The sequence below is a fragment of the Tursiops truncatus genome, chromosome 1, assembly GCF_011762595.2.
Source record: "Tursiops truncatus isolate mTurTru1 chromosome 1, mTurTru1.mat.Y, whole genome shotgun sequence".
NCBI lineage: Eukaryota > Metazoa > Chordata > Mammalia > Artiodactyla > Delphinidae > Tursiops > Tursiops truncatus.
The window spans coordinates 46,358,635-46,382,507 of NC_047034.1; the positions used below are offsets into that span (position 1 = coordinate 46,358,635).

The 23,873-nt window shown below is 39.6% G+C and overlaps 1 protein-coding gene across 6 annotated transcripts in view; it reads left to right on the forward strand.

Moving 5' to 3' along the window:
- The window catches only part of COLGALT2 (collagen beta(1-O)galactosyltransferase 2), a 148,434-nt gene that overhangs the window by 108,008 nt on the left and 16,553 nt on the right, over positions 1-23,873 (forward strand). For all 6 annotated transcript variants that reach the window (XM_073803626.1, XM_073803627.1, XM_019952566.3 and 3 more), the window contains exons 9-11: positions 4,800-4,932; positions 6,050-6,177; positions 22,976-23,182. In XM_073803626.1, coding sequence (XP_073659727.1) covers positions 4,800-4,932; positions 6,050-6,177; positions 22,976-23,182 — 468 coding nt within the window. The remainder of the gene's footprint in view (positions 1-4,799; positions 4,933-6,049; positions 6,178-22,975; positions 23,183-23,873) is intronic.

A 23,873-nucleotide genomic window follows, 5' to 3' on the forward strand; every position in this document is an offset into this window, starting at 1 on the left:
ATTGGTGTTGCTGTCTCTGTCTCTGGGCTCTTCCCTCTTTCTTAAGACCAGGCAATTACGAGGCTTGAAGGCCTTCAAGGTGCAGCCCAACAGTGTGTGTTTTCCTTTGGATTTTCTCTATACAAGGCTATGTCATCTGCAAATGTAGATAGTGTTACTTCCTCTTTTCTAACCTGAATATCGTTTTATTTTGTTTACCCAATTAAGTTACCCTGGCTAGATCCTCAAGTACAATGTTGGATAGAAGTGGTAAGAGTGGACAGCCTTGACTTGTTCCTGATATTAGGGAGAAGCATTCAGTCTTTCACCATTAAATACAATCTTAGCTGTGGAGTTTTCACAGATGGCCTTGATTGGGTTGTGTGTTTATCATGGAAGGGTGTTGGTATCTTAGTTTGGGCAGCTGTAACAAGTTACCATAGACCAGGTGGCTCAGATAACATTTATTTCTCGAAATTCCAGAGGCGGGGAAGTCCTAGAGAAGGGTGCCAGCATGGCTGGATTACAGTGAGAGACCCCTTCCTGGTCTGTAGGTGGCTATCCTCTTGTGCCTTCATACAGCAAAGAGAGGAGAGAAAGCAAGCTCTGTGTCTCTTCTTATAAGGGCACTAATCTCATTTATGAGCATTGCATCCTCATGACCTAAGTCCCCACCTCCTAATAACATCAACATATGAACTTGGGGGGAATATAAACATTTAATCCATATACAGTTGGATTTTTGTCAAGTTTTATGTCTATTGAGATGATCATGTGATTTTTGTCTGTTAATAATTAACAGACAAACATCACATGACTTTTTTTCACATGTTAAACGAACCTTGCAATTCTGGGATAAATCCCACTTGTCAGGATGTATAATGCCTTTTATGTGATGCTGGATTCTGTTTACTTGTATTTTCTTGAGGATTTTTCTATTTATAGTAATAAGGGATATTGGTCTGTAGTCTTCTTGTGATGGCTTTTTCTGGTTTTGGTATCAAGATAATACTTCATAGAATGAGTTTGGAGGTGCTCCCTCTTCTATTTTTGGTAAGAGTTTATGAAAGATTGGTGTTAATTCTTTAAATGTTTGGCAGAATTCTTTAGTGAAGCTCTCTGGTTCTGGACTGTATTGTGGGACATTTTGTTTTTCTAATTCAACCTCTTTACTTTGTTATAGGTATATTTAGAATTTCTATTTCTTGAGTCAGTTTGTATCTTTCTAGCAATGTGTCCATTTTATTCAGGCTATCTAATTTGTTGGTGTATAATTGTTCATAGTATTTTCTTATCCTCTTTACTTCCATAAGGTCAGTAGGGATTGCCCCCTCTTTCTTTCTTCATTTTAATAATTTGAGTTTACTCTCTTTTATTTGGCTAAAGGATTATCAATTTTGTTCTTTCCAGAGAACCAACTTTTGGTCTTATTTTTTCTCTATTTTTCTATTCTCTATTTCATTTATTTCCACTTTAGTCTTTGTTTCCTTCCTTTTGCTTGCTTTGGGTTTACTTTGCTCTTTTTCTAGTTTCTTAAAATGGAAAAGCAGATTATTTGAGATTTTTTTTTTTTAATCATAGGTGTTTGTAGCTGTAACTAGCCCTCTAAGTACTACATTAGGTGCATCCTGTAAGCCTTGGTATACTATGTTTTCATTTTGATTTGTCTCAAAATATTTTCTCACTTCCTTTGTGGTTTCTTTAACTCATTGGCTTGTTAAGGGGTGTGTTGTTTAATTTCATATATTTGAATTTTCCAAGTTCCTATCAATTTTTAATTTCATCATGATTGTGGGACATATTTTATATGATTTCAGTCATCGTTTTAAGTGTACTGAGGCTTTATGGTCTGTATAGTCTTTATGGTCTAACATATGGTCTTAGAGAATGTTACTCGTACAGTTGAAGAATGTGTATTTTGCTGCTTCTGGGTAGAGTGTTCTATAAATGTTAGGTCTAATTGGTTCTGTTTCCTGGCTAGTTCTATACATTACTGAAAATGGGGTATTAAAGTCTCCCACTATTTTTGAATTTTCTGTTTCTCCTTTTAGTTAGGTCAGTTTGTTTCATGTTTTTGGTCTATTGTAAGATGCATATGTATTTATAATTATATCTTCCTGATGGATTGACTCTTACCATTATAAAATATTCTGCTTTGGTAATTTTGTCTAAATTTTTTTGTCAGATATTACAGCAGTATAGCTCCTCCAGCTCTCTTGTGGTTGCTGTTTACATGGTATATCTTTCTCTATCCTTTTACTTTAGACCTATTTGCCTTTGAATCTAAAGTCTGTCTCTTGTAGATAGCACATAGTTGGATGTCTTTCTAAAAACTCATTCTGCTAAGCTCTGTCTTTGATTACAGGGTTTAATCCATTCACATTTAATGTGATTACTGATAAGGTAGGATTTACACCTGCTGTTTTCTATTTGTTTTCGATACATCTTATGTCTTATTTGTTCCTCTATGCCTCCATTCTTATGAGGCATAAGAATGTCCATTCTTTTATGTTTAAAAGATATTTTCTACTTTAACATTTTAATTCCTTTGTTTCTTTTCCTATATATATTTTTAGTTATTTTCTCAGTGATTGCCCTGAGGATTACAATTAACATCTTAATTTATAGCAATCTAGTTCATATTAATACCAACTTCCTAGAAGAAAACAGGGGGGAACAAACTCCTTGACACTGGCTTAGGTGATGATTTTTTGGATTTGACACCAAAAGCAAAGGTGACAACAACAAAAAATTAAACAAGTAGGACTGTATCAAACTAAAAAGCTTCTGCACAGCAGAGGAAACCATCAAAATAAAGAGGCAGGCTACCAAATGGGAGAAAATATTTGCAAGTCATATATCTGTTAAGGGTTTAACTTTCAAAATATATAAAGAACTCATACAACTCAACAGCAAAAAAAAAAAAGTCTGATTTAAAAATGGGAAGAGGATCTGGATAGAGATTTTTCCAAAGAACACATACAGAAAACCAACAGGTATTGATACATGAAAAGTTGAGCAACATCACTCATCATTAGGAAAATGCAAATCAAAACCATGAGATCTCCCCTCCCACTTATTGGACTGTTATCAAATAGACAAGAAATAACAAGTATTGGGAAAGATGTGGAGAAAAAGGAATGCTGTTCACTGTTGGGAATAAATCAGTGCAGCCACTGTGGAAAACATACGTTCTTCAAAAAAATAAACTACCATGTGATCCAGCAATTCCACTTCTGGGTATTTATCCAAAGGAAATTTAAAAACTAACTCAAAGATATATGCACCCCCATGTTCATTTCAGCAATATTTATAATAGTCAAGACATGGAAGTAACATAGTGTTTGACAGTAGATGAATGGATAAAGAAAATATGTGTGTATCTATACAATAGAATATTATTTGGCCATGAAAAAGAAGGAAGTCATGCCATTTGTGACATCATGGATGGACCTTGAGGGCATTATGCTAAGTGAAATAAGTCAGAGAAATACAAATATGATATCACTTATATGTGGAATCTAAAAGCACACAAAACAAAACTTATAGAGAACAGATTCATTGCCACAGGTGGGATTGGGAGGTGAATGAAATAGGTTAAGAGGTAAAATGTATAAACTTTTGAATAAAATAAGTCATGAGATATACAATGTGGTGACTACAGTTAATAATACTGTATGGCATACTTGAAAGTTGCTAAGGATAAATCTTAAGTTCTCATCACAAGAAAAAGTTGTAGCTATGTAGTGATGAATGCTATCTATACTTATCATGGGATCATTTTACAAAATATTGAATCCTTATGTACACCTGAAACTAATGTTATACGTCAACTAAACCTCAATAAAAAAAATACCAACTTAACTTCAATACTATATAAAAACTTAGCTACTATATAGCTTCATTCCTTCCCCGTTCCTTTGTTCTATTGTTACACAAATTATTTCTTTATACATTATTTGCTCTTATTGCTTTATGCAGCTATAATTTAAATCAGATAAGGGGAAGTTATAAACAAAAGAACACTTACATTATTTGTATTTATTGATACCTATGCAGTTATATTTACCAGTGCTTTTCTTTCTTTATGTGGATTTGAGTTATTGTCTAGTTTCCTTTCATGTCAGCCTAAGGGATTCCCTTTAGTATTTCTTGTAGAGCAGATCTACTAGTGACACTCTTTTTGTTTATCTGGGAATATCTTAATTTTTCCATTTTTGAAGGCTGTCTTGACTAGATATAGAATTCTTGGTTGACAGTCTCTTTCAGTCAGCACTTTGAATATATCAATCTTCTGCCTCCTGGCTTCCATGGTTTCTGATGAGAATCAGCTATTAATCTTACTGAGAATACTTTGTATGTAGTGAGTCACTTCTCTCTTGCTTACAAGATTCTCTCTGCATTTTTATCTTTAATCTTTTTTTATGTCCAAAGGAAAGATGTACACATACACACAATTTCTCTTCTGATTCCTTCCTGTCCTCATCCCTTCCAGTGTTTAATAGTATTTAAGCTTTCTGTTAGCCACTCTCCTTCACTAGGAAAATACCTTTTCATAGTTGTCAATAGTGATGACACTTAAGAACTGTGTCGGGCATTGCGAGGGGTATATCAAGTATAAGACTCTTTCTTGTCCTCACAAAGCTCATAATGCTACCACAACACATTAACCCTGAGGAACTTGTAAGGAATAATGGGAAACATGAGGAGTCCTTCTCAGTGTGCAGAAAGGCTCCGGGGAATATGCAGAACTCTTCCTTCTGGCTTCTGTGGTGGGGACCTCTCAACCTGTTAATTTTGGGGCATGTTCTGTCTTGCAGGGCACTCAACACAAGCCAGCTGAAGGCCCTGAATATTGAAATGCTGCCAGGATATCGAGATCCCTACTCCTCCAGGCCTCTAACTAGGGGTGAAATTGGCTGCTTCCTTAGCCACTACTCTGTCTGGAAAGAGGTAAATAACGCTTCATTTCAATGTGCAGTTCTTTAATGAGGAGGAGGGAGAGTGGGACCTTGTAGGTGAACTCGGGCCAGATATAAAGTGAACCCATAACTGTTCTGGGAGTGTGCTTGGAAGCTGTCATTGCCTTATGTCTCCCTCTGACACAAGGCCAGTGACAAACAAGGAAGGGTAGCCTTGGTGCCACTTGGGATGATGATAGGGGAAGACACCCACGTTCTGGGGACCACACGCCTAGTGATGCATCCTCATCCTCAGTAGGAATGCCTTGTGTTTATCTAGCATGTCATCATTTATCAAGTGACTCAGTATAAGAAATCACCCGGAAGTCATGTGAGATGGGTTAGGAGAGATGGGCCCATTTTACCCAAGAGAAAATAGTTATCTTGTTCAGGCAAGAAGGGGCAGAGCCAGGACTTGAACCCCTGTCTTACAGATCAGACATTGATAGGGGTGGTATTAAAGTGTGGGGTTCTTAGTTAAGGGTCAGTTCCCACAAGAAAAGAGAGTCCCCAAAGAAGGTCCTCTTGAAAGGGCCTTCTCCCTTTTAATGATCCAGTCTATGCCTATCTTCTTTTGTTCAAGAAACTTTGTTTTATAGATAAACTTTAAATTTTATAGGAAAAAATATGTAGATCATAAGATACTGGCCAACGACATTTTACAAATTAAATAATACAGCCAGGTTAACCAGCACCTACATCAAGAAACTGGTTACCAGCACCCCAGAAGCACAGCCCTTCTCTGCATTTTTTCCTAGCCATCAGTTCCCCAAGGGTGACCACTTCCTGACTTCTAACAGCACAGAATAATTTTGTCTACATTTTTCCTTTTATTATGTGTACACACCGTATGGTTCCATTCAATCTCTCAACATTACCTTTGTGAGATTCACCCATAACTTTGCATTTAACTGTAGATCATTTACACTCATTGCTGTAAATACACCACAGTTTATTTATCCATTTTACTGTTGATGGACTTTGGCTTAGATTCCAGTTATGAGCTACTACATGTTGTGCTACTATACTTTTGACTTTTTGATACCTATTTTTTATTAGATAAATAAGTATCAACTTTTCATAAGGTATCTTCCCACTGGCCTTTCCAGGTAATTGACCGAGAGCTGGAGAAGACTCTCGTTATTGAGGATGATGTGCGTTTTGAACATCAGTTTAAGAAGAAGCTCATGAAGCTGATGGATGATATTGATCGAGTCCAGCTGGATTGGGAACTGATGTGAGTGACAAGATGACAAGCTGTTCAAAGAGTACTGAGAGGCTTTCAGTTCTTTCCAAGGGGCAGAGAGCCCCAGCTCGTAGGAGGTGCAGCTCAAGCTTCCATTTACCTGGTTTTCTCTCCATAAATGTTCCCAGAAACAAGAAGTGAGTAGGGGATAACCATTAGATTTTGCATCTCTATGCTCCTCAGGGTGAGAAAGAAACTTTGGGAGATTCTTTGAGACCTGGAGTCTACCTGCAGATCAGGGGCCTTCAGACTGAGTGTTCACCTGGGAACACAGCAGAAATCCACTCATGAACCAGTGTGGTACATGGAGGGAGTATGTAGAGGGAGGACCCATTCAAGGGCAAGGTTCCTGTGTCACACTTGAGCCTCAGCTCCCAGGAGAACAGGTTTCCTCTGTAGCCTCTGATGGTGTGGGAGGTTTGGAAGGTCAGTGCGAGAGCTCCTGTTGGGGAGGGAAGCTGTGCAAACAGGGAGAACACTGAAGTTGGGCTTAGTGGAGGCTCAGAGGCTGTCTTAGAAAAACCAGGCTCATCAAGGGAGTACTGGCTCCAAACTGACAATTTAGTTAATGCTCGTTGCCTGCTACCTCTGGGAATTGAGCTCTCTCTTTTTCTTTTTATGCTAAGATGACACTTTTTACTTCCCTCCAATGAGGCAGAAAGTTCCCAAGCATTATGTTCACTTCCCAGCTGTGTGTCAAAGGCAGTTTCATCAAATCAGAGGCTGTTCCTTTGCAGCAGCTGCAGCAGACAAGCTGTCCCTGCTCCTCCCATCCTTGGAGGGAAACTTAACTATGGGCCCGGGTGGAATACTTGTTCTCTTAGAAAATGTACCATTCTGAGCTCAAAAGAAACCCAGTAATGGCTCAAGTAACCTGTGGGAAATAGACCCAGGACTATGTAATAAAGAGACTGGCACCCTGTCATGTGATTAGATTCTGCACTGTCTCTTCAGATCATTGTTCCTAAAATCCTCCAGAAGTCCCCGCACCTCAGCCTTTCTGAATCTATGGCTCTGCAGCCTGTGGTTAAGGCCCCACAGGCATGGAGGCTGAAAGCTATTTTATGCTTACATGACATGTGCAAAGGTGATTTTCCCTTAAGCCTTGGAATCACAGAGGACTGGACTTGGGCAGTCTAAGGCTTAGAGGTGACATACATCCCAGTTCACTTCCAATTTGGTTGATGCGTTTCTCAGGACAAAGTACCAACAGATCCAAGAAAGAAAAGTTATTGTCCTGGTAAGGCTACAGGAAAAAAAGATGTTTCCTAAATTTCCCGGACTGATCAAGTCAAAATATTTCATTGAAATCTATTATGTAATCATAAAGAATTAGTGGTTTCAAATTTTTCACATCTCATTTTCTGAAATGAATAAAGCAAATGTTATTTGAACTCAAAACATGAAACCAGATAGACTGTCTGTGACTGCAGTATTAAGTTTCTCCAGAAAAAGAAAATAGTAAGTGGGAGGAATAGAACAAGCCATTGAAATCATCTAGGGCAGCATGTCAGTAGAAATATAATGTGAAAAACATCGTTTAAAGTTTTCTAGTAATCATATTAAAAAGATAAAAATAGGTGAAATTAACTTTAATAATACATTTTATTGAATCCAACATATCAAATATTATTTTAACATATAATCAATATTTTAAACGTATTAATGAGATGGTCTATATTCTTTTTTCATACTGTCTTCAAAATCCAGTATGTATTTCATGCATATAACACATCTCAATACAGCTGCTAAATTTTCAACTGTTGAAGTAAACTGTAGTCCTACTGAAATAATACATTTTGTCTAACAGAAAATATTATTTTACACATCTTCAATTTTTAAATTACAATTTGAATCTAGTAAAATTAATAAATTGAGCACAAACTCAGTTCCTCAGTCACTCTGGCCACATCTCAAGCGCTCAGTAGGATTTTCTCTTCCACTTGGTACATGAGAGAAATTCAGGCTCTTTGCTCTGAAGAGACATTGGCTGAGAGACAGGTATATTTGTCCTCAGAAGAACTGAAGGTGAACATAGACTTATTCTACAAATCCTAGGATGTTTCGATAAGTGGGATCCCTTGAATGTTGAAAGAGATAGCTTTAGGGCAAAATAGAGCAAGTCAGCTTTACGTAGCAGGTAGGAAGCCGGACCTCCTCAACTTGGTCCAGGCAAGTGGAAACAACTAGGCTCCAGACAAAAGTAATGGATCACAGATGCATGAGTAGACTGGGGAAGGTAGGAATGGCTGAGGGTACATCCTGTGTTGCAGGAGTTGTTCATGGAAGACAGGACCCAGGAGGAAGCATAGGCAGAGCTGGGTGAGAGGGAGAAAGCCAGGCAGGTGTCATTCATTCTCCCCTGGAGGAAACCCCCTTGGGGCTACTCTTGGCTTCCTAGGTCTTTTACTGTGGACTGTATCTTTCCCAAAGCATTTTCTGTCTTGTGTTTACCACCAGAATTTGGAGAACTGTGCAGAAAATATCAAGTCCCCAGGCTGAAACTCTGGTGACTTGAAAGCAAACTCAGGATTCTCACATCTGGCCTTTGTTGTCCCCTTCCAACCACTATAAACACAGCTAGAAATCCTATACCATCTTTGGGAAATGATCTGAAAGACCTTTTTTGTCTGAAATGTTTTTTATTTTTATTTTATATTGGAGTATAATGGACTTACAATGTTGTGTTAGTTTCATGTGTATAGCAAAGTGATTAAGTTATAATTTTCAGATTCTTTTCCCATATATGTTATTACAAAATATTGAGTATATTTATTTCCCTGCGCTATACAGTAGGTCCTTGCTGATTATCTATTTTATATATAGTAGTGTGTGTGTTAATCCCAACTTCCTAATTTATTCCTCCCCTCCACCTTACCCTTTTGGTAACCATAAGTTTGTTTTCTAAGTCTGTGAGTCTGTTTCTATTTTGTAAATAAGTTCGTTTGTATCATTTTTTTGGATTCCACATATAAGTGACATCATATGATATTTGTCTCTCTCTGTCTTAGTTCACTTACTATGATAATCTCTAGGTCCATCCATGTGGCTGCAAATGGCATTATTTCATTCTTTTTTTATGACTGAGTAATATTACATTGTATATGTGTACCACATCTTCTTTATCCATTCCTTTGTCAATGGACATTTAGGTTGCTTCCATGTCTTGGCTATTGTAAATAGTGCTGCTCTGAACATTGGCTGCATGTACATTTTTGAATTACGGTTTTCTCCAGATTATATGCCTAGGAATGGGGTTGCTAGATCATATGTAGTTCTATTTTTAGATTTTTAAGTAACCTCCATGCTGTTCTCCATAGTGGTTGTACCAATTTACATTCCCACCAACAGTGTAGAAGGGTTCCCTTTTCTCCCCACCCTCTTTAGCATTTATTGTTTGTAGACTTTTTGATGATGGGCATTCTGACCAGTGTCAGTTGATACCTTATTGTAGTTCTGATTTGCATTTCTCTAATAATTAGTGATGTTGAGCAGCTTTTCATGTGCCTCTTGGCCATCTTTATGTCTTCTTTGGAGAAATGTCTATTTAGGTCTTCTGCCCATTTTTTGATTGGGTGGTTTGTTTTTTTGATATTGAGCTGCATGAGCTGTTTGTATATTTTGGAGATTAATCCCTTGTAGTTCACATCATTTGCAAATATTTTCTCCCATTCTGTACATTGTCTTTTTATTTTGTTTATGGTTTCCTTCACTGTGCAAAAGTTTCTAAGTTTAACTAGGTCCCGTGTGTCTATTTTTGTCTTTATTTTCATTACTTTAGGAGGTGGAACCAAAGAGACATTGCTATGATTTATGTCCAAAAGCGTTCTGCCTGTTTTGCTCTGTTTTATAGTATCCGGTCTTACATTTAGGTCTTTAATACATTTTGAGTTTATTTTTGTGTATGGTATTAGAGAATGTTCTAGTTTCATTCTTTAACATGTGGCTGTCCAGTTTTCCCAGCACCACTTATGGAAGGGACATCTTTTCTCCATTGTATATCCTTGCCTGCTTTGTTGTAGATTAATTGACCATAGGTGTGTGGGTTTATTTCTGGGCTTTCTGTCCTGTTCCATTGATCTATATGTCTGTCTTTGTGCCAGCAGCATACTTTATAGTATAGCTGGAAGTCAGGGAGCCTGATCTCTCCAGCTCCGTTTTTCTTTCTCAAGATTGCTTTGGCTATTTAGGGTCTTTTGTGTTTCCATAAAAATTTTAAGATTTTTTATTCTAAATCTGTAAAACATGCCATTGGTAATTTGATAGGGATTGCATTAAATCTGAAAATTGCCTTGGGTAGTATAGTCATTTTGACAGTATTGCTTCTTCCAATCCAAGAACATGGTATATCTTGTCATCTTCGATTTCTTTCATCAGTGTCTTAAGTTTTTGGAGTTACAGGTCTTTTGCATTCCTAGGTAGGTTTATTTCTAGGTATTTTATTCTTCTTGAGGCGATGATAAATGGGATTGTAACCTTAATTTCTCTTTCTGACCTTCTGTTGTTAGTGTATAGAAATGCAACAGATTTCTGTGTATTAATTTTGTATCCTGTCACTTTACAGAATTCACTGATGAGCTCTAGTAGTTTTCTGGTAACATCTTTAGGGTTTTCTATGTATAAAGTCATGTCATCTGCAAACAGTGACAGTTTTTTTTTTACTTCTGCTTTTCCAATTCGGATTCCTTTTATTTCTTTTACTTCTCTGATTGCTGTGGAGGACTTCCAAAACTATGTTGAATAAAAGTGGCAAGAGTGAAAATCCTTGTCTTGTTCCTGATCTTAGAGGAAATGTTTTCAGCTTTTCACCATTAAGTATGATGTTAGCTGTGAGCTTGTCATATATAGCCCTTATTATGTTGAGGTAGGTTCCCTCTATGCCCACTTTCTGGAGAGTTTTTATCATAAATGGATGTGGAATTTTATCAAAAGCTTTTTCTGCATCTATTGAGATGATCATAATGGTTTTTATTCTTCAGTTTGTGAATGTGGTGTATCACACTGATTTGTGGATACTGAAAAATCCTTGTATCCCTGGGATAAATCCCGCTCGATCATGGTATATGATCCTGTTAATGTCTTGTTGGATTTTGTTTGCTAATATTTTGTTGAGGATTTTTGTGTCTATGTTCATCAGTGATAATTGGCTTGTAATTTTCTTTTTTTGTAGTATACTTGTCTGGTTTTGGTATTGGGGTGATGGTGGCCTCATAGAATGAGTTTGGGAGTGTTCCTTCCTTTGCAATTTTTGGAACAGTTTCAGAAGGTGTTAACTCTTCTCTAAATATTTGATAGAATTCGCCTGTGAAGCCGTCTGGTCTGGGATTTTTGTTTGGGAGTTTTTAAATCACAGTTTCAATTTCAGTACTTGTGATTGGTCTGTTCATATTTTCTATTTCTTCCTGGTTCAGTCTTAGGAGATTGTACCTTTCTAAGAATTTGTCCATTTCTTCTAGGCTGTCCATTTTATTGGCATATAGTTGATAGTAGTAGTCTCTTGTGATCCTTTGTATTTCTGTGGAGTTGGTTGTAACTTTTCCTTTTTCATTCCTGATTTTATTGATTTGAGCCCTCTCCCTTTTTTTTCTTGTTGAATCTGGCTGACGTTTTGTCAATTTTATCTTTTCAAGGAACCAGCTTTTAGTTTCATTTACCTTTTCTATTGTTTTCGTTGTCTCTATTTCATTTATTTCTGCTCTGAGGTTTATGATTTCTTTCCTTCTACTAACTTTGGGCTTTGTTCTTCTTTCTCTAGTTGCTTTAGGTGTAATGTTAGGTTGTTTGAGATTTCTCTTGTTTCCTGAGGTAGGGTTGTATTGCTATAAACTTCCCTCTTAGGACTGCTTTTTCTTCATCTCATAGGTTTTCGATCAATGCGTTTTCATTTTCATTTGTCTCTAGGTATTTTTTGATTTCCTCTTTGATTTCTTCAGTGATCTATTGGTTGCTTAGTAGCACATTGTTTAGCCTCCATGCGTTGTGTGTTTTGTTTTGTTTTAGTTTTTTTTTTTCTTGAAGTTGATTTCTAATCTCATAGCATTGTGGTCAGAAGAGATGCTTGATATGATTTCAATTTTCTTAAATTTACTGAGGCTTGCTTTGTGGCACAGCATGTGATCTATCCTGGAGAATGTTCCATGTGCATGTGAAAAGAATGTGTATTCTGCTTTAGGACAGAATGCTCTATAAATATCAATTAAGTCTATCTGGTCTATTGTGTCATTTAAGGCCTGTGTTCCTTACTGATTTTCTGTGTGGGTGATCTGTCCATCGATGTAAGTGGAGTGTTAAAGTCCCCCACAATTATTGTGTTACTATTGATTTCTCCTTTTATGGCTGTTAGCATTTGCCTTATGTATTGAGGTGTTCCTATGTTGGGTGCATATATATTTACAATTGTTATATCTTCTTCTTGGATTGATCCCTTGATCATTATGTAGTGTCCTTCTTTGTCTCCTGTAATAGTCTTTATTTTAAAGTCTATTTTTTCTGATATGAGAATTGCTACTCCAGCTCTCTTGATTTCCATTTGCATGGAATATCTTTTTCCAGCCCCTCACTTTCAGTCTGTATGTGTCCCTAGGTCTGAAGTGGGTTTCCTGTAGACAGCATATATATGGGTCTTGTTTTCGTATCCATTCAGCCCATCTATGTCTTTTGGTTGGAGCATTTAATCCGTGTACATTTAAGGTAATTATATGTATGTTCTTGTTGCCAGTTTGTTAATTGTTTTGGATTTGTTTTTGTAGGTCTTCGTTCTTTCCTCTTTTGTTCTCTTGTGATTTGATGACTATCTTTAGTGTTTTATTTGGATTCCTTTTTCTTTTTTTTTTTTTCCAAAAGGATGAGAATGTGGTTACATGTGTACATTTCCAAAGCCGGCTTCAGTTTGCAGCTTTTGCCTGGGGCTCAGGCAGGGATGATGCAACTGCAGGGGAAGCTGAGGGAAGCCTCAAACCCAATGGCAGGTGGCATCCGTTTGGAGCGAAGGCAGCTGCAGATTTTGCATCCTAGGCCACTGATAGCCATGGCCCTGAGGTCCCTTCCTTTACCCACTTGCTGCCCCAGGTTCAGGTGCTCAGCCTCTGTGCTCTTCCTCCTGCTCCCAGCTGGGCTGCCTAATGAGAGCTGGCCCTTAAGGGGGCCAACACCTGGCCCCAGACCTTCTCTCCCCATCTCGCAGCATTACCTACTTATCCCTACCCGTGCACAGAGCACTGCAAACTTTTCTCTACTATGTGGAATATCAATGACTTTAAATGACATTTATTAGACAGGACTTTAATGTCCAGGGATATCTGTAATGGTGAGGTTTCAGACACTGGAAAGGTCAATGAGAATGCTCACCAGAATGGAAAATCCTCAAGGTTATCACCACAGCATCCCTACCAACTGGGTGTTCCATTGGTGTTGAATACCTCCAGTGATGGAGAACTCACTGCTTTATAAGCAGATCCTTTCCTTCTTGATAGTTTTTTTTTTTCATTTTAACATCTTTATTGGAGTATAATTGCTTTACAATGGTGTGTTAGTTTCAGCTTCACAACTAAATGAATCAGTTATATATATACATATGTTCCCATATCTCTTCCCTCTTGCGTCTCCCTCCCTCCCACCCTCCCTATCCCACCCCTCCAGGCGGTCACAGAGCACCGAGCTGATCTCCCTGTGCTATGCGGCTGCTTCCCACTAGCTATCTACCTCACGTTTGGTAGTGTATATATGTCCATGCCTCTCTCTCGCTTTGTCACCGTTTACCCTTCCCCCTCCCCATAGCCTCAAGTCCATTCTCTAGTAAGTCTGTGTCTTTATTCCTGTTTCACCCCTAGCTTTTTCATGACATTTTTTTCTTAAATTCCATATATATGTGTTACCATACGGTATTTGTCTTTCTCTTTCTGACTTACTTCACTCTGTATGACAGACTCTAGGTCTATCCACCTCACTACAAATAGCTCAATTTCGTTTCTTTTTATGGCTGAGTAATATTCCATTGTATATATGTGCCACATCTTCTTTATCCATTCATCTGATGTTGGACACTTAGATTGTTTCCATCTCTGGGCTATTGGAAATAGAGCTGCAATGAACATTTTGGTACATGACTCTTTTTGAATTATGGTTTTCTCAGGGTATATGCCCAGTAGTGGGATTGCTGGGTCATATGGTAGTTCTATTTGTAGTTTTTTAAGGAACCTCCATACTGTTCTCCACAGGGGCTGTATCAATTTACATTCCCACCAACAGTGTAAGAGGGTTCCCTTTTCTCCACACCCTCTCCAGCATTTATTGTTTCTAGATTTTTTGATGATGGCCATTCTGACTGGTGTGAGATGATATCTCATTGTAGTTTTGATTTGCATTTCTCTAATGATTAGTGATGTTGAGCATTCTTTCATGTGTTTGTTGGCACTCTGTATATCTTCTTTAGAGAAATGTCTATTTAGGTCTTCTGCCCATTTTTGGATTGGGTTTTTTTTGTTGTTGTTATTAAGCTGCACAAGCTGCTTATAAATTTTGGAGATTAATCCTTTGTCAGTTGCTTCATTTGCAAATATTTTCTCCCATTCTGAGGGTTGTCTTTTGGTCTTGTTTATGGTTTCCTTTGCTGTGCAAAAGCTTTGAACTTTCATTAGGTCCCATTTGTTTACTTTTGTTTTTATTTCCATTTCTCTAGGAGGTGGGTCAAAAACGACCTTGCTGTGATGTATGTCATAGAGTGTCCTGCCTATGTTTTTCTCTAAGAGTTTGATAGTTTCTGGCCTTACATTTAGGTCTTTAATCCATTTTGAGCTTATTTTTGTGTATGGTATTAGGGAGTGATCTAATCTCATACTTTTACATGTAGCTGTCCAGTTTTCCCAGCACCACTTATTGAATAGGCTGTCCTTTCTCCACTGTACATTCCTGCCTCCTGTGTCAAAGATAAGGTGACCATATGTGCGTGGGTTTATCTCTGGGCTTTCTATCCTGTTCCATTGATCTATATTTCTGTTTTTGTGCCAGTACCATACTGTCTTGATTACTGTAGCTTTGTAGTATAGTCTGAAGTCAGAAAGCCTGATTCCTCCAGCTCCGTTTTTCGTTCTCAAGATTGCTTTGGCTATTCGGGATCTTTTGTGTTTCCATACAAATTGTGAAATTTTTTGTTCTAGTTCTGTGAAAAATGCCAGTGGTAGTTTGATAGGGATTGCATTGAATCTGTACATTGCTTTGGGTAGTAGAGTCATTTTCACAATGTTGATTCTTCCAATCCAAGAACATGGTATATCTTTCCATCTATTTGTATCATCTTTAATTTCTTTCATCAGTGTCTTATAATTTTCTGCATACAGGTCTTTTGTCTCCTTAGGTAGGTTTATTCCTAAATATTTTATTCTTTTTGTTGCAATGGTAAATGGGAGTGTTTTCCTGATTTCACTTTCAGATTTTTCATCATTAGTGTATAGGAATGCCAGAGATTTCTGTGCATTAATTTTGTATCCTGCTACTTTACCAAATTCATTGATTAGCTCTAGTAGTTTTCTGGTAGCATCTTTAGGATCCTCTATGTATAGAATCATGTCATCTGCAAAGAGTGACAGCTTTACTTCTTTTCCGAATTGGATTCCTTTTATTTCCTTTTCTTCTCTGATTGCTGTGGCTAAAACTTCCAAAACTATGTTGAATAAGAGTGGTGAGAGTGGGCAACCTTGTCTTGTTCCTGATCTTAGTGGAAATGCTTTGTTTTTCACCATTGAGGACGATGTTGGCTGTGGGTTTGTCATATATGGCCTTTATTATGTTGAGGAAAGTTCCCTCTATGCCTACTTTCTGCAGGGTTTTTATCATAAATGGGTGTTGAATTTTGTCAAAAGCTTTCTCTGCATCTATTGAGATGATCATATGGTTTTTCTCCTTAAATTTGTTAATATGGTGTATCACGTTGATTGATTTGTGTATATTGAAGAATCCTTGCATTCCTGGAATAAACCCCACTTGATCATGGTGTATGATCCGTTTAATGTGCTGTTGGATTCTGTTTGCTAGTATTTTGTTGAGGATTTTTGCATCTATGTTCATCAGTGATATTGGCCTGTAGTTTTCTTTCTTTGTGACATCCTTGTCTGGTTTTGGTATCAGGGTGATGGTGGCCTCGTAGAATGAGTTGGGGAGTGTTCCTCCCTCTGCTATATTTTGGAAGAGTTTGAGAAGGATAGGTGATAGCTCTTCTCTAAATGTTTGATAGAATTCGCCTGTGAAGCCATCTGGTCCTGGGCTTTTGCTTGTTGGAAGATTTTTAATCACAGTTTCAATTTCAGTGCTTGTGATTCGTCTGTTCATCTCTTCTATTTCTTCCTGATTCAGTCTTGGCAGGTTGTGCCTTTCTAAGAATTTGTCCATTTCTTCCAGGTTGTCCGTTTTATTGGCATAGAGTTGCTTGTAGTAATCTCTCATGATCTTTTGTATTTCTGCAGTGTCAGTTGTTACTTGTCCTTTTTCGTTTCTAATTCTATTGATTTGAGTCTTCTCCCTTTTTTTCTTGATGAGTCTGGCTAATGGTTTATCAATTTTGTTTATCCTTTCAAAGAACCAGCTTTTAGTTTTATTGATCTTTGCTATCGTTTCCTTCATTTCTTTTTCATTTATTTCTGATCTGATTTTTATGATTTCTTTCCTTCTGCTAACTTTGGGGTTTTTTTGTTCTTCTTTGTCTAATTGCTTTAGGTGCAAGGTTACGTTGTTTATTCGAGATGTTTCCTGTTTCTTAAGGTAGGATTGTATTGCTATAAACTTCCCTCTTAGAACTGCTTTTGCTGCATCCCATAGATTTTGAGTCGTCGTAACTCCATTGTCATTTGTTTCTAGGTATTTTTTGATTTCCTCTTTGATTTCTTCAGTGATCACTTTGTTATTAAGTAGTGTATTGTTTAGCCTCCATGTGTTTGTATTTTTTACAGATCTTTTCCTGTAATTGATATCTAGCCTCATAGCGTTGTGGTCGGAAAAGATACTTGATACAATTTCAATTTTCTTAAATTTACCAAGGCTTGATTTGTGACTCAAGATATGATCTATCCTGGAGAATGTTCCATGAGCACTTGAGAAAAATGTGTATTCTGTTGTTTTTGGATGGAATGTCCTATAAATATCAATTAAGTCCATCTTGTTTAATGTATCAGTTAAAGCTTGTGCTTCCTTATTTATTTTCATTTTGTATGATCTGTCCATTGGTGAAAGTGGGGTGTTAAAGTCCCCTACTATGAATCTGTTACTGTCGATTTCTCCTTTTATGGCTGTTAGTATTTGCCTTATGTATTGAGGTGCTCCTATGTTGGGTGCATAAATATTTACAAGTGTTATATCTTCTTCTTGTATCGATCCCTTGATCATTAGGTAGTGTCCTTCTTTGTCTCTTCTAATAGTCTTTATTTTAAAGTCATTTTGTCTGACATGAGAATTGCTACTCCAGCTTTCTTTTGGTTTCCATTTGCATGAAATATCTTTTTCTATCCCCTTACTTTCAGTGTGTATGTGTCTCTAGGTTTGAAGTGGGTCTCTGGTAGACAGCAAATATATGGGTCTTGTTTTTGTATCCATACAGCCAATCTGTGTCTTTTGTTGGGAGCATTTAGTCCATTTACATTTAAGGTAATTATCGATATGTGTGTTCCCATTCCCATTTTCTTAATTGTTTTGGGTTCATTATTGTAGGTCTTTTCCTTCTTTTGTGTTTCTTGCCTAGAGAAGTTCCTTTAGCAGTTGTTGTAGAGCTGGATTGGTGGTACTGAACTCTCTCAGCTTTTGCTTGTCTGTAAAGGTTTTAATTTCTCCATCAAATCTGAATGAGATCCTTGCTGGGTAGAGTAATCTTGGTTGCAGGTTTTTCTTCTTCAACACTTTCAATATGTCCTGCCACTCCCTTCTGGCTTGCAGAGTTTCTGCTGAAAGATCAGCTGTTAACCTTATGGGGATTCCCTTGTGTGTTATTTGTTGTTTTTCCCTTGCTGCTTTTAATATGTTTTCTTTGTATTTAATTTTTGACAGTTTGATTAATATGTGTCTTGGCATATTTCTCCTTGGATTTATCCTGTATGGGACTCTCTGTGCTTCCTGGACTTGATTAACTATTTCCTTTCCCATATTAGGGAAGTTTTCAACTATAATCCCTTCAAATATTTTCTCAGTCCCTTTCTTTTTCTCTTCTTCTTCTGGAACCCCTATAATTCGAATGTTGGTGCGTTTAATGTTGTCCCAGAGGTCTCTGAGACTGTCCTCAGTTCTTTTCATTCTGTTTTCTTTATTCTGCTCTGCAGTAGTTATTTCCACTATTTTATCTTCCAGGTCACTTATCCGTTCTTCTGCCTCAGTTATTCTGCTATTGATCCCATCTAGAGTATTTTTCATTTCATTTATTGTGTTGTTCATCATTGTTTGTTTCATCTTTAGTTCTTCTAGGTCCTTGTTAACTGATTCTTGCATTTTTTCTATTCTATTTCCAAGATTTTGGATCATCTTTACTATCATTATTCTGAATTCTTTTTCAGGTAGACTGCCTATTTCCTCTTCATTTGTTAGGTCTGGTGAGTTTTTATCTTGCTCCTTCATCTGTTGTGTGTTTTTCTGTCTTTTCATTTTGCTTATCTTACTGTGTTTGGGGTTTCCTTTTTGCAGGTGAAGGTTCGTAGTTCCTGTTGTTTTTTGTGTCTGTCCCCAGTGGCTCAGGTTGGTTGAGTGGGTTGTGTAGGCTTCCTGGTGGAGGGGACTAGTGCCTGTGTTCTGGTGGATGAGGCTGGATCTTGTCTTTCTGGTGGGCAGGTCCACGTCTGGTGTGTGTTTTGGGGTGTCTGTAGACTTATTATGATTTTGGGCAGCCTCTCTGCTAATGGGTGGGGTTGTGTTCCTGTCTTGCTAGTTGTTTGGCATAGGATGTCCAGCACTGTAGCTTGCTGGTCGTTGAGTGAAGCTGGGTGCTGGCGTTGAGATGGAGATCTCTGGGAGATTTTCACCGTTTGATATTATGTGGAGGTGGGAGGCCTCCTGTGGACCAGTGTCCTGAAGTTGGCTCTCCCACCTCAGAGGCAGAGCACTGACTCCTGGCTGCAGCACCAAGAGCCTTTCATCCACAGGGCTCCTTAATTTGGGATGATTCGTTGTCTATTCATGTATTCCACAGATGCAGGGTACATCAAGTTGATTGTGGAGCTTTAATCTGCTGCTTCTGAGGCTGCTGGGAGAGATTTCCCTTTCTCTTCTTTGTTCTCACAGCTCCCAGGGGCTCAGCTTTGGATTTGTCCCCTCCTGTGTGTGTAGGTCGCCGGAGGGCGTCTGTTCTTTGCTCAGACAGGACGGGGTTAAAGGAGCCGCTGATTCGGAGGCTCTGGCTCACTCAGGCCGGGTGGTGGGGGTAGGGAGGGTCACGGAGTGTGGGGCGAGCCTGCGGCGGCAGAGGCCGGCGTGACATTGCTAGCCTGAGGCGCGCCGTGCGTTCTCCCAGGGGAGTTGTCCCTGGATCCCGGGGCCCTGGCAGTGGCGGGCTGCACAGGCTCTCCGGAAGGGGGTGTGGATAGTGACCTGTGTTCGCACACAGGCTTCTTGGTGGTGGCAGCAGCGGCCTTAGCGTCTCATGTCTGTCTCTGGGCTCCGCACTTTTAGCCGCGGCTCGCGCCCGTCTCTGGAGCTCTCTTAAGCAGTGTTCTTAATCCCCTCTCCTCGTGCACCAGGAAACAAAGAGGGAAGAAAAAGTCTCTTGCCTCTTCGGCAGGTCCAGACTTTTGCCCGGACTCCCTCCCGGGTAGCCGCGGTGCACTAACGCCCTGCAGGCTGTGTTCACGCCGCCAACCTCAGTCCTCTCCTGGTGCTCCGACAGAAGCCGGAGCCTCAGCTCCCAGCCCCGCCCGCCCCGGCGGGCGAGCAGACAAGCCTCTCGGCTAGTGAGTGCCGGTCGGCACCGACCCTCTGCGCGGAATCTCTGCGCTTTGCCCTCCACACCCCTGTTGCTGTGCTCTCCTCCGCGGCTCCCAAGCTCCCCCACTCCGCCACCCGCAGTCTCCGTCACCCGCAGTCTCCGCCTCCGAAGCTCCCCCACTCCGCCACCCGACGTCTCCGCCCGCGAAGGGGCTTCCTAGTGTGTGGACACTTTTCCTCCTTCACAGCTCTCTCCCGCGGGTGCAGGACCCGTGCCTATCCTTTTGTCTCTGTTTATTTTTTTCTTTTGCCCTAACCTGGTACGTGGGGGGTTCCTTGCCTTTTGGGAGGTCTGAGGTCTTCTGCCAGCGTTCAGTAGGTGCTCCGTAGGAGTTGTTCCACGCGTAGATGTATTTCTGGTGTATCTGTGGGGAGGAAGGTGATCTCTGCGTCTTACTCTTCCGCCATCTTCCCGGAAGTCCCCAAAGCTCATTTTCCGCCTGAACAGGGACATGAACCCTGGATCCTTAGGTTAAAAGTCTGATGCTCTACCGACTGAGCTACCCGGGCCCACCCTTTTTCTTATTTGTGTGTATATCTATTGTAGATTTTTTTTTTTTGTTTGTGGTTACAATGATAATAGCAGTCTATATAAATACAAGATTGTTTTAAGTTGCTGGTCTCTTAATTTCAAGTACATTTCATATATCCTGTATTTTTAGTCTCCTCTTCTCATGATTGCTGGTTTTAATACCATATTTGTGTGTGGATGATTTCCTACCTTTATTGTATGTTTGCCTTTACTGGTGAGCTTTCCCATTCATACTTTTCTTGTTTCTAGTTGTGGCCTTTTCTTTTCCACCTAGAGAAGTTCCTTTAGTATCTGTTGTAAAGCTGGTTTGGTGCTGGTGAATTCTCTTAGCTTTTGCTTGTCTGTAAAGCTTTTAATTTGTCCATCAAATCTGAATGAGAGCCTTGCTGGGTAGAGTATGCTTGGTTGTACCTTTTTCCCTTTCATTACTTTAAGTATATCATGCCACTAATGGCCTGCAGAGTTTCTCCTGAAAAATCAGGTGATAACCTTATGGGGATTCCCTGTATGTTATTTGTTGCTTTTCCCTCATTGCTTTTAATATTTTATCTTTGTTTTTAATTTTTCTCAATTTGACTATTATGTGTCTTGGAATGTTCCTCCTTGGGTTTATCCTCTATGTACTCTCTGCACTTCCTGGACTTGGGTGACTGCTTCCTTTCCCATGTTAAGGAAGCTTTCAGCTATTATCTTTTCAAATATTTTCTCAGGCCCTTTCTCTTTCTCTTCTCCTTTTGGGACCCCTATAATGTGAATGTTTATGAGTTTAATGTTGTCCCAGAGGCCTCTTAAACTGTCCTCATTTCTTTTCATTCTTTTTTCTTTATTCTGTTCCGCAGCAGTGATTTCCAATAGTCTGTCTTCCAGCTCACTTATCCTTTCTTCTGCCTCATTCATTCTGCTATTGATTGCTTCTAGTCTATTTTTCATTTCAGTTATTGTATTGTTCAACTTTGTTCTTTATATCTTCAGTCCTTTGTTAAATATTTCTTGTATCTTCTCAGTCTGTGCCTCCATTCCTTTTCTGAGATTTTGTATCCTCTTTACTATCATTACTCTGAATTCTTTTTCAGGTAGATTGCCTATCTCCACTTCACTTTGTTGCTCTTCTGGGGTTTTATCTTGTTCCTTCATCTGGAACATACTCCTCTGCCATCTCATTTTGTCTAACATTTTGTGCAGTCTGTCTTCCACAGGCTGCAGGATTATAGTTCCTCTTGCTTCTGGTGTCTGCCCCCTGTTGGGCAAGGCTGGTCTAGAGGCTTGTTCAGGCTTCCTGGTGGCAGGGACTGTACCTGCCCACTGGTGGGTGGAGCTGGGTCTTGTCTCTCTGGTGGGCAGGGTTGTGTCAAGGGGTGTGTTTGGAGGCAACTGTGGGCTCAGGAAGACTTTAGGCCTACAGGCTCTTGTGTGGGGCCAGTTCTTGGTGTCAAAATGGAAGCCTCCAGGAGAGCTCATACCAATGAATGCTCCCCAGTACCTCCACCACCAGTGTCCTTGTCACCACAGTGAGCCACAGCCTCTTTCCTGCCTACTCAGGAGACCCTCCAAGACCATCAGGTAGCTCTGCCTCAGGCTCCTCTGAAGTCATTGCTTTCACCCTAGGTCCCACTGTGCATGAGACCTTGTGTGCATCCTCCAAGAGTGGAGGTTCTGTTTCTCCCAGTCCTGTGGAGTTTCTGTAATCAAGCCCTGCTGGCCTTCAAAGCCAAATGCTGTGGGGGCTCTTCCTCCTAATGTCAGAGCACCCAGAACAGGGAGCCTGATGTGGGGCTCATAACTCTCACTCCTGTGGGAGAACCGCTGCAATATAATTATTTTCCAGTTTGTGGGTCACCCACCCAGTGGGTATGGGATTTGATTGTATCACAGATGCGCCCCTCCTACCATCTTGCTGTGGCTTCTTCTTTATCTTTGGATGTAGAATATGTTTTTTGGTAGGTTCCAGTCTTTTTTGTTGGTGGTTGTTCAGCAGTTAGTTGTGATTTTGTGAGAGGAGGTGAGCTCAAGTCCTTCTATTCTGCCATCTTGTCTCGAACCTCTGAAAGATCTTTTAATCTCTACATCTCAACTTTCATGCTTCAACAGTCTGCTAGGCAAGAATAGTTGGGATGTTGATAAGTGGAGCCACAGAAATGGCCCCATTGATGGGAGATGACAGCCATGGTTGATGTGATGTGCCTTGTTGTGTGATACATTTAAATAAGACACACTTGGTCCAAGCTTTCAAAAGTCTGCAGAGCTGTGCTCCATTCTTATTGATGTCTAATACTAAAATTGGAATTTTCTGCTCCACCCATTTCCTTTTAGTTATATTGGCAGGAAGAGGATGCAACTAAAAGAGCCAGAGAAAGCTGTGCCCAATGTGGTAAATCTGGTTGAAGCTGACTATTCTTACTGGACTCTGGGCTATGTCATCTCTCTGGAAGGAGCACAGAAGCTTGTTGGAGCCAATCCTTTTGGGAAGATGCTACCAGTGGATGAGTTTCTGCCAATCATGTACAACAAGCATCCTGTGTGAGTTACCCTGAACTGCCTGCCTATCCCTTGAGCAAAATCCATTCATGAATTATGCTACTTGGTTTCTGGGTAATACTTAATATATTTTAAGGGGTACTACTTTCCTAAGTGATCTGTCCATAATCATGACCCAGAGAGGCCGATTTGAGTGATTATCCCCTTTTACAGATGGGGAAGATGAGGCAGAAATGGTGAGTCTTGCATAGGAGTCCTCTTTAATACCCAGCGGGTAGTTTAACTGGACGTAATCTGCTCAGTCCTCTCATCTCTGATTTTCTTACTTCCATAAACCCATATACACCTCAAGGTGAAGGTCATCTTCCTAAACACCTCAGATTTTCTGTTCATTTCTTAGTTCATTGAGTGTACTGTTGGCCAGGCAGTAGCTCACAGGCTAGTCGGGAACCCAGACTCGAGAACAGTCATTGTGATATATTGTGATACCTGCAATCACAGAGATGTGTTAGAGGCTCAGAGAGAGTGGAGGTGGCCTCTGAGCAAGGTGTCCATAGAAGAAGGCAGTGTGATGCTAGAGTTCCTGTAGCCTGGGAGTTCACTCTGACCTAGTGCTTACCAAGGGCATGGTAAATTATGGGTTTATGTGTCAGTCTCCCCAATAACCTATGAGCCCCTGAGGCAGGAACCATCCTTTATCTCTGTGTCCTTAGAGCCTAGTCCAAACTCTATA